The sequence below is a fragment of the Mustelus asterias genome, chromosome 9, assembly GCF_964213995.1.
Source record: "Mustelus asterias chromosome 9, sMusAst1.hap1.1, whole genome shotgun sequence".
NCBI lineage: Eukaryota > Metazoa > Chordata > Chondrichthyes > Carcharhiniformes > Triakidae > Mustelus > Mustelus asterias.
The window spans coordinates 58,480,196-58,492,025 of NC_135809.1; the positions used below are offsets into that span (position 1 = coordinate 58,480,196).

The 11,830-nt window shown below is 42.9% G+C and overlaps 1 protein-coding gene across 1 annotated transcript in view; it reads right to left on the bottom strand.

Annotated features, from left to right (window-relative positions):
• Window positions 1-9,907, bottom strand: part of LOC144498708 (UPF0606 protein KIAA1549) — a 273,369-nt gene extending 263,462 nt beyond the window's left edge. The window contains exon 1 of the mRNA XM_078220248.1: window positions 9,723-9,907. Within this exon, the coding sequence (XP_078076374.1) occupies window positions 9,723-9,885 (163 nt within the window). The 5' untranslated portion in view covers window positions 9,886-9,907. The remainder of the gene's footprint in view (window positions 1-9,722) is intronic.
• Window positions 9,908-11,830: the final 1,923 nt, after the last annotated feature.

The following is an 11,830-nucleotide window of genomic DNA, read 5'->3' on the forward strand; positions in this document are numbered from 1 at the left end:
GATGAGATGCTGTTCCTCCAATTTGCGTTGAGCTTCACCGGAACATTGCAGCAGGCCAAGGACAGACATGTGGTCATGGGAGCAGGATCATGTGTTAAAATGGCAAGCAACCTGAAGGTCAGGGTTCTGATTGCGCACAGACCAATCACCCAGTCTACGCTTGGTTTCTCCGATATAGAGATCATCACATTGGGAGCAGCGAATGCGATAACCAAATTGAAAGAGGTGCAAATAAAACGCTGCTTAACCTGGAATGAGCGTTTTGAACCTTAGATGGCAAGCATGGAAGAGGTAAAGGAGCAAGTGTTACACCTTCTGCAATTGCATGGGAAGGTGCCATAAGTGACAGGTATAGTAGAGGAGTGGACTAGGTTATTCCAGAGGGAACGGTCTCTGCAGAATGCTGACAGAAGGAGTGAAGGGAAGATGTGTTTGGTGGTGGCATCACGCTGGAGTTGGCAAAAGTGGCGGAGGATTATGCTTTGCTCGCAGAGGCTGGTGGGGTGAAATGTGAGAACAAAGGGGACTCCATTCTTGTTCTGGGAGGGAGAGTAGGGGTGAGGGTCGTGGCGCAGGAGATGGACCACACGTTGTTGAGGGCCCTGTTGACAACTGTAGATGGGAATCCACAGTTGAGGAAAAAGGAGCACATATTCGAAGCACCACTTTGGGAAGTGGCATCATCGGAACAAATGCGATGGAGGCGAAGGAGCTGAAAGAAAGGGATGGAGTCCTTACGGGATGTAGGATGCGGATAGCTGTGGGAGTCAGTGGGCTTGTGATGAATATTGGTAGATGGTCTATTGCCGGAAATGGGGACAGAAAGGTCAAGGGAGGGAAGTGTCCGAGATGGACCAGGTGAAGGCGATGGTGGGGTGGAAACTGGAAGTGAAGAAGTTGATGACTTTTGAGGTCTGGACGAGAGCACGAAGCAGCACCAAAAGTAGTCATCGATGTACCAGTAAAGGAGTTGTGGGAGGGGACCCGGGTAGGCCTGGAAGAAGGAATGTTCCACGTACCTCATAAAAAGGCAAGCATAGCTAGGAACCATGCAGGTACCATTGCTACCCCTTTGATTTGGAGAAAGTGGGATGAGTTGATGGAGAAGTTGTTGAGAGATAGAACACGTTCAGCCAGGTGGAGGACAGTGGTGGTGGATGGGAATTGTTCAGGTCTCTTTTCAAGAAAGAAGCAAAGACTCTCAGGCCGTCCTGGTGTGGGATGGAGGTATAGAGAGATTGCACATCCATGGTGAATATAAGGTGGTTAGGGCCTGTGAACTGGAAGCTGTAAATATGACGCAAGACATCAGAGGAATCCCGGACACAGGTGGGAAGGGAATGGACCAGAGGAGAGAGGATGGAGTCAAGATAAGGAATCTTTATGTATTCTGACCCATCTTAGCTTGGCTTTTATCTAGCTTTGAATGCCTCCCTTGCTACTAGTCAAATAGAAATACTCCCTTCCAGTAGCGGAACATGTTTTTTTAAAAAAGGACATCCAGTTTCAATAGATTCTGCTTTTCAAAAGGCCACATCTTAAAGAATTTTACAAATCATTCACTCACAATCATGTCAGTTAAGTTACCCAATTATGGGCGACACAGTGGTTAGCAGTGCTGCCCCACAGCGCCAAGGGCCCGAGTTTGATTCCTGGCTTGCTTCACTGCCTGTGTGGAGTCTGCACGTTCTCCCAGTGTCTGCATGGGTTTTTTCCAGGTGTTCCAGTTTCCTTCCACAGTCCAAAAGATGTGCTGGTTAGGTGCATTGGCCATGCTAAATTCTGCTTCAGGCATCAGACTGTGGCGACTAGGGGATTTTCACAATAACTTCGTTGCAGTGTTAATGTAAACCTACTGCAAGATGAGTAAATAAACGTTATGCATTCTGGCCCATCTTAGCTTGGCTGCATAACACAGCTCAAATTCATTGATAAGTAAAGTAAAACATTTATGACAGGTACAATATAAATTTAGCTCTTCTTTTAACATTATTGTGCTGCACACTTGAAGCAATGAATTCTGCCAGAAAATCGTATGGTAAAACATACTCAAAGCTGGGAGGGTGAAACAAGAACTAATTAGAGATAAATAAATTAAACTTCCATTGGGAAACAGGCCTCTGCATTTTAATTGATGAAATTAAACCATGCCAGCAGACATAAAGCTTTCAAGTGCATCAATGGCAAATCTCGTCCTTTTACATCAAAGAATCCCTCCCCAATCAAATTTAGTATCTACATTTTGAATTTCTTTAATATTTTTGCAAGAAAATATGGAAGAGAAAGGAAAGGGCAATTATCATTACTCAGGAGAGCCCAACTTCATCAGGAACATGCACCTGTCCCTCAAATCCTGAATAGTTCATTTTGTATCTGTACCGCAACATTTTAAAACCAAAAAAAATACTTTAAAATATTTGAGCACCTGAGGCATACAGACCATGAAAGTTCTAAACTTGATCTACAATCTGCTGCTTTAGCTGATCTCAACCAAACCAGTGGTGTGTGAGAATGTGATATACGATAATGCATACCCCTTTCTCTGTACAAGCTGCTCCATTCCTGCACAAAATCAGAAAGGGTGTGAGCATCTCAGGTATGGCAAAGCATTTAGAATTTCTATTTCTGATCTCATGTAATAATAATACCTGCTGTAGTGACACCTGCTGGAAGTGCATGTATGTGAATGATGAGCAAAAACAGCAAATTGGTTTAACTAAACACACCCCGATTGCTAAATACATTTTAGGAGTCAAAATAACTTGGTTGATTGCAGTTACTCTCAAAATAACAGCAATTTGGGTGGAGTTCTCCAGACTTGGCCTCAGGCAGAGTTCCGTTCAAAAGAAAAAGGCTCCACAATGTCCAAGTGAATAAAGACAATGGCTTGTGTGGTATTGTCATGCGGATTATAAATTCCCCAGCCTTTATCAATTTTACTGGAGTCAGCGATACAAGCAATTGGAATACTGGTAGTGATTGCAACACTTGGGGGGGACGGGGGTGAGATAAGATAATTCTACTGGTTTGCATACCCTTATGTTTTAATACACTTAATTTTAAAAGTTTTAGTGTCACAAGTAGTCTTACATTAACTTTGCAATGAAGTTACTGTGATAATCCCCTAATCGCCACACTTGGTGTCTGTTCGGATACACGGAGGGAGAATTTAGCATGGCCAATGCACCTAACCAGCACGCCTGTCAGACCATGGGAAGAAACCAGATCACCCAGAGGAAACCCACGCAGACACGGAGAACGGGCAGATTCCGCACAGTGATCCAAGCCAGGAATCAAACCCCGGTCCTTGACACTGAGGCAGCATTGCTAACAACTGTGCCACCATGCCACTCTCCCCTTTGTTGGAAAGTACACATTTGCGAACAGCGAAGACGACTAGGGTCCAATTTGACTGCAGTTCCTTCCACAGCTGGCATGCAATGTGTTAAGCTCACACATGAAGAACAACTTCTTTGATTTGATTTATTATTGTCACATGTATAGGTACACAGTGAAAAATATTGTTTCTTGCGCGCTATACAGACAAAGCATACTGTACCTAGTGAAGGAAAGGAGAGAGTGCAGAATGTAGTGCGACAGTCATAGCTAGGGTGTGGAGAAAGATCAACTTAATGCAAGGTAAGTCCATTCAAAAGTCTGACAGCAGCAGGGAAGAAGCTGTTGTTGAGTAGGTTGGTACGTGACCTCAGATTTTTGTATCCTTATCCCAACAGAAGAAGGTGGAAGAGTGTGTGTCCAGGGTGCGTAGGGTCCTTGATTATGCTAGCTGCTTTTCCGAGGCAGCAGGAAGTGTAGGCAGTGTCAATGGATGGACGGCTGGTTTGAATGATGGACTGGGCTTCATTGATGACCCTTTTTAGTTTCTTGCAGTCTTGGCCAGAGCAGGAGCCATACCGAGCTGTGATACAACCAGAAAGAATGCTTTCAATGGTGCATCTGTAAAAGTTGGAGAGAGTTGTAGCAGACATGCCAAATTTTTCTTCTTGTGGAAAGACACTGCAATGCTGACAATTCTGGTCAGTAAAAGTCAAAACTTTGATGATAAATCAAGGAGAATGCTGGGTAGGGAAGTATCTTCTGAATTTCCGTTTGCATTTCTTGTGATCTTATATTTTTGGTCTCTAAAATATGATTCTCCCTACAAAAGGAAACATTATCTCTGTATCCACTCAATCAAGCTCAAACCTTTCATAATTTTAAAGACTTTTACAATATGAGATGATCCCCAAGTATTCTTTTTTTTTTTAAAAAGGCAGCCTCTCAATCCCTTCCTTGATACAATAAACATCCCATTCACCCATAAACACACAAACAGAATGCGAGAAAAGCATACAAAGTAACAGCCTTGATTACCAAAGAGGAGATAGCCTCTCAAAGTCTGTCCCAACAATTTGCATTCATTTCAGATTTGCCATGTCCAGAAGTTAACTTGCCTCATCTTCCTGCCATCTAAGGAAAAAAAACAGTTCTGGCAACTAGTCAGTTCCTTCTCATTCTCTGAACGGATTCAAAAATATTTGCATACATCAATGATACTCACCGAGGCCCACAATCCCAAGAAGTAACTTGGTCAACGGCTATTCAAACAGGCCCATTACCATACATTAACTCTAGCTATTTCTCATTTTCAAACTGTACCACATCACTTGTCTCTCAACTGGATCCCATAGCTGCAGACATTGAAAATTTGGAGATAGAAAATGGGTATAGGAAACATAGAAGACAGATGGACTTGGTTGTAGGGTGAGCCTGGACCAGCAGCAGATGCATAATTCCATACTGTTGGAGGGAAAGTGGGCATTCCTTGAAGTGCAAGTTTGGGTGCGAGAAATCTTTAGCATATATTAATTTGAATCATAAAAAATACTAGTGATGTAGCAAGGAAAGATTTTGCCCTTCCACTCTTAGACCTTGGTGGAGTGTTTGAGCTGTATAAACATTTGAGTGAAGTACTAAGTGTAGTCTAGGATAAAAGCATTCAAGACTTCACAAAAGTTTGTGCAGGGACCATAGCATATAATCAAGGCCGACAATTTCAATGCAATACCAAAGAGAATACTGCAGTATCGGTAGCAGCACCTTTTAAATGGAAGCCTTTTCTACTCCCTTAAATGAGCACCATAGGTCTTATGGCACTAATCTGAGAACAGCAGGAGATATCAATGTTGTCTAGAATGCCAGTAGATACCTCAATTAAAACAATGCAGTAGATAAATTAGTCATTTATCTCGGCGCTGCAAACATCAATTTTTTTTCCAACATTACAATATGAACAGGTACATTCATTCTTTACTAGGTGGTTACAGGTCTATACTAGTTGAGATACAGGAGGTGTCAAATTAAAAGAATTATGCAAAAGTGCTGGCTCAATATCAAAGTTCTTTCTTGCATCACATTTTTCCTATATGGTGTTGTTCCTAATTCACAACATAGACCGAGTGACAAGAATGAAGGAAGGAGCAGCAGCGTACACAAAATATCTGTACAATAGAACCCAAGTAGAATGTGAATGGTGGATATGAAAATTTCTAATAACTTTTTATCCCACTGTATTAAAGTTGAAATGATATGACGGAGACCCAACTTTTCTAGTGCTTCATCATTTGGTTTATATTTTAATTTGACTTAAGAGATGCCTACAAATATTGGGCTTCAACGACCCATTCCACTGGCAGAACAGTCTGGAGATTTTCTGGAATCCACATCAAGTAAAAATGAGAGGTTGTACCATATTGTTACGACCACAGCAGATGCTATTTGCTGAGCAAGCCAAATCCCAGTGGGAAGCTCGTCTTACTGATCATAACCTTTTGTTTGTATTCTGAAAACAAGGAAACATCCTCACAATATCTCGTCATTCTTTAAATAATTAGCTATGGCAACAGCTGGTACAAGCAGCAGAACCTACGTTTACTGCTAATTTGCTCACAAAGCGCATTTGAGGAGCTCACCTTTCATACACAATTAATGCCGGAGAGCAAGAATCACTCAGTTCTGGTGGCTGTGCATTAGTCACTCGCTTTTAAATTCTAGGTTCAAATCCAGCTCAGACTAATGGGATGAATATTTCCTGTCTGACTGCAAGGGTCAATGAGAAATAAATTTGGCCAGTCTCAATCTAATTCCATAGGCCTACGGCACAAGTTAGTCTGAACTAGACATTGAGATTATGAAAAGTGCAATATAAATGCAAGTTTTTCTTTCTTTTGAGGTTGATATGATAGTGAAGGAACTTGACTCTGCAGCTGTTGTGCAAGACCTGACCCAGAGACAACACTGAAATTGGAACAGTCTTTCGCCAGTATTACTACTTGATGAGAAGAAGCGCTTTATGGCTTTCTTTTTACACATACCAGGGTCAAAATTACATCTTATGAAACTGCCTTATATCAAGTATTATTCTTCCTGGATAGTGTACTCTTATCAAGCTGGGGCCTTGAAAGTTTCACTTTCATTGTTCGATATTCCTTGACACAGGTAGTGTCTCAAAACCAGCAGCCTGGAGACCTTATCCTAACAAATTTTGTATCCTGAAGGTTTTCATGTAGGCAGTTCAAGCTGGCGTGCCACCATGCTAATGCAGCACCTCGCCCGTCAAACCACTAAGTTATTTTACTTACAACAATAAAGAAGGAAGGGTTTTGGCAGCAGTGGAGCAATGGAGAGAAAGAGGAAGGCAATATTGAAGCTGGAGGCAAACAATGTTCATTTGTGGAATTTTACACAGCCTGTTTTAAACTATGATGTGGAGATGCCGGCGTTGGACTGGGGTAAACACAGTAAGAGTTTTAACAACTCCAGGTTAAAGTCCAACAGGTTTATTTGGTAGCAAATGCCATTAGCTTTCCGAATAAACCTGTTGGACTTTAACCTGGTGTTGTTAAAACTCTCACTGTGTTTTAAACTATGCCAGTGATAGGAGCTGGTGCTGAAATCAATGTTAAGAGAGTGAAGTTGTGGATGTGGGTTATAAACAATGGTTTCACTCTTCTCAATATGCAGCTAGTGAAGACTGCTCATCCACAACCTAACATCACAGAAGTGGTCATGGGGTTAAGGGAAATGGTGGAGAAATGGAGCTTGGTGCTTTCTATATACTTATGAAAGCTGTTCCCATGCTGGTGAATTATATTATAATGGAATGTAGATAATGAAGAGCAGACCTAGAATGGATCCATGGGGACTCAAGGTCAAATCACGGAGTCAGGAAGATAAGCAATTGAAGCATCAGTGCTGACTAACTTAGGACAGACAAGAGAAGAACTGCAAAGAGCAGTTGCAAGGACATGCAAAACAAAGAACAGGTCATGTAGGGGAGCAATATAGCCAAATACACAAAGTCAGATGGAAAATAAGAAACAAGTTGACGGAAGGGATTCAAACAGGCAATTTTGGCAGGGATTGGAACAGGGTTGATACATATTGACCTGCTCAAGAACCTCAAGAGGGAAAATGATTTGCAGATAGACAGTAGATAGAGAGGAAGAACAGATAGAGGATGCGCTCATTGAAGAAACATTGATGATGATGGCAACTGTTTAGAAGGGAGAAGGACACCATCTGAATTAGGAGAGCAATTAATAACACTGGCAAGAGTGGAGGTCGGGAAAAGACGTTGACAGAGGTTTGAGAGAACAGCAAGTCAGACGAATAGAAGAGCTCGTCCTGAATTAGATGGGAAAGAATCAGATTGACAGCCAAGCATGTCAGTGGAGAGCTGTGGGTGGTCAGGACCAGGAAAACCTCAGGAGGCAGAGTGGAGAGGGGACAAGCAGCAGAAACAGTTTTACAGAAAGTTTTCCTCCTAAGGATGAAGAATTGTGGAAATGATACGACTTAAAAAGATTTGTCTTCCACATTACAAATTTTAAACTGTGGCAGTTATGCATCAATAAAACTTCAATTTACCTTTTTCTTTAAACAAATAAAACAGCTTTTAGTACCACTGAAAACAAGATACTAAGTAGAGTGTTTCATAACTGTAACCTAACCTTGGAGGTTGAACATGATATTTATAACACACACAAGAGGAAAGATATCTGAAGCCTTCAATTAGGTAATAACATTGCAACCCAATCCCTTGTATTCACTATGCCACATGTATTCAGTGTTGCTATTCCATTGTTTCATTCGAGACTAAATATCTCATCAGCACTAAAGCATTGACACAATGCCCAAATGCCAGGCAGGAATATGAAGAAAAACAAATGGATAAAATATTATGTTAAACTTTTTAGTCTTGGACCAACCATCCTGTAACATTACCTCCAAAGATGAAAATAAAATTTGTCCATTGCTGTCATGATGCTAAAACTAAGTTTATAGCACAAGGCTGTTATTCCCCTCAAATGAGATTTCAATTTTCTGCACAGGTTCACCTGGGTCTACATGCAACATTTTTTTATTGATCTCACATCTTCACACCTGTGCTGACTGACAGATCAAAAACCCAGCTGCTGAGTTCATTCAACTGTCATATTCTACAATAATTCCACAAATATCAGTAGATAGGAGAAAGCTCCCTCTACAGATCCAAGATGAAGCCATTGTGAGAAGCGCAAGAATGCCAGTACTGGTGGGTAAGGGGAAATTTCAAAAATAAATCACAATTTAATATCTTATGAGGAAAACTAGTCATTCAGTATAGATATAAATGTCCATTAACAATATATAGCAAATATAGGGGTACTCATCTAAAAAATAAGGCTGGAATTTTCCCCTGCTCCCCCCACCCCCAACTAAAAAGCACAGCCAACCAAGCATCAGATATTTCAAAGTAAACTTACAAGCTGGTCAAAAATACATTCTTTACACAGAAGTGAACCATATAACTAGGTTCATGCCTATTTTTGTTTCAAGTTGTCATCCTCCTCTCCCAGGGCCAGTAACTGGATTGCAGTACAGTTCAATTTTGTCAACTGCCTTCAATTAGTTACCTTGTCCAAGTGACATTCTGCAGGAATGATCTCAGCAATGAATATTGACACTATGAAGGGGCAAATCATTCGTCTTCCTCTGATGCACACATTTGCCTTGGCCACCATGAGTCACTGAGCAACACTGAGAAACTGGAATTCTGGCTGATCTTTTTCACCAATCATCTAAAGGCCAATTTGACTGTCAGCTGGACTGAGATCTGACAAGACTGAAAAACAATTCTGGGACACTCTCATCTGTATCGTTTCACGCAACATCACCATCCCGTGGAATTACTCACCCAGCCACTGGCATTGTTTTATTTTTCATCCAAGGTAACCAGAACATAGTCAAAATCTTGCTCACAAAATAATCCACAAAAGAATCTTGAAATGAGTTGGTAACGGATCACAATAGACACTGGACCTGCAACACACAATTTCAACCCCAACCTTCTCCTAAACTTCACACAAGCATAAACTCGACCAGTGCCACATTATAAAACCTCAGGACACACAATTAATGTGACCCAATCAGCAGCTATAATTTGGGGATCACCCAGCAAAGCCACATCACCGCTATACAGGGGAAGGAAGTCAATCGGGTTTTAAACAATACCGTTTATAGCGCGCACGCACAAAGGTAGGAGCGCGATCTCAAAGCAAATAAAGAACAGAACAAACGCAAAAAAAAAATCAACGGAACACAAAAATAATTGCTCGAGAGTCAATGCAAGGACTGGGTCTGCATTTTAAGCGAACATAGAGAGAGGGACCGCTACTTACCAGAGAGGCTGCCAGAAGCCGGGAGCCATAGGAGCAGCGAAGCCACGAGCAAGAAGGAGCTGCGGTGCCCGAGGAGCCGGCATCTCACCCAGCGTCGGTATCCCGAGAGTCGGGGAGAGAGACGCCATCGCCGCCGCCGCTGGGAATCAAGGATCCTTTCCATAATTCCTCCCCGGTGGCTCTTCTTCTTCTTCTCCTTCCTCCCTTCTTTCTTCCTTCTCCCTCTCTCACATCAGGCAGTTTGCGCGTGCGCGGCCGCTACTCCGGGGCTCGAGAGGAGACGTTGCGAATGGCCGCGCGGACGCCATGACGTCACCCCACACCCCCGGGCCCCGCCCCGCTGATTTCCACCAATCCGCTTCCCCCCCCCCACCCCCACCCCCTCGAGCTGACCTGACCGTTAAGCGCGTGCCTTTTTCCGCCAGGTGTGAAGTCGTCATGTTGGAAATTGGAGTTGGGATGTGAGGATGAGGAAATATTGAAGGTAAAACACGATCTAACCCTTAGTCTACCTTACTAGGGCGGCACGGTAGCACAGTGGTTAGCACTGCTGCTTCACAGCTCCAGGGTCCCGGGTTCGATTCCCGGCTCGGGTCACTGTCTGTGTGGAGTTTGCACATTCTCCTCGTGTCTGCGTGGGTTTCCTCCGGGTGCTCCGGTTTCCTCCCACAGTCCAAAGATGTGCAGGTTAGGTTGATTGGCCAGGTTAAAAAAAATTGCCCCTTAGAGTCCTGGGATGCGTAGGTTAGAGGGATTAGCGGGTAAAATATGTGGGGGTACGGCCTGGGTGGGATTGTGGTCGGTGCAGACTCGATGGGCCGAATGGCCTCCTTCTGCACTGTAGGGTTTCTATGGTTTCTATGATTACTTGTTCCATTATATCATACCCCCCCTTCCCTTGCTGTCCTCTGATAGGGTTGCCAACTCTGGGAATATCCCTGGATCTTTTATCACGTGCCCGCTCAACTCCGACGAGCCTGTGCAGTCAAAAAAAAATCTCCAACATTTTACAACTAATAAACAAAGATGCCCAAAGGAAGGAGAAAATATAACAATTTCTTACAATGGCTCAATGATTTTGTTCACCCAGAATTGCTGAGAACCGTGTCTGGGGGATTAATCATGAAGCATTGGCAATTCTATGCCTTGCCTTTATCTTATAGCTGTACCCCACCCTCTCAACCCTGTATTCCCTCCATTGTAAGCGTTTTAACAACACCAGGTTAAAGTCCAACAGGTTTATTTGGTAGCAAATGCCATTAGCTTTCGGAGCGCTGCTCCTTCGTCAGATGGAGTGGATATCTGCTCGCAAACAAGGCACACAGAGACACAAACTCAAGTTACAGAATACTGATTAGAATGCGAACCCTTACAACCAACCAAGTCTCAAAGATACAGACATAAGGATTCACATTCTAATGTAAGGATTCGCATTCTAATCAGTATTCTGTAACTTGATTTTGTGTCTCTGTGTGCCTCATTTGCGAGCAGATATCCACTCCATCTGACGAAGGAGCAGCACTCCAAAAGCTAATGGCATTTGCTACCAATTAAACCTGTTGGACTTTAACCTGGTGTTGTTAAAACTCTTACTGTATTTACCCCAGTCCAACGCCGGTATCTCCACATCATTGTCAGGGGAAAAGGCTGCTAATGGTAGTCCATTCCCCGCTCCCCCCACATCTTCATCAGTCACAGCTTATCCTCTGATTTTAGCTTCTCTGCCATTTGGCCATTAACACTCTCTATTCTCTTTATGGACTGCCATTAGCAGCCTTTTCCCCCAGTTTCTGTGGCGATGACTCATCTTTCATTCATAAGAACATAAGAACTAGGAGCAGGAGTAGGCCATCTGGCCCCTCGAGCCTGCTCCGCCATTCAATAAGATCATGGCTGATCTTTTTGTGGACTCAGCTCCACTTGCCCGCCTGCTCACCATAACCCTTCATTCTTTTACTGTTCAAAAATTTAGCTATCCTTGCCTTAAAAACATTCAATGAGGTAGCCTCAACTGCTTCACTGGGCAGGGAATTCCACAGATTCACAACCCTTTGTGCGAAGAAGTTCCTCCTCAACTCAGTCCTAAATCTGCTTCCCCTTATTTTGAG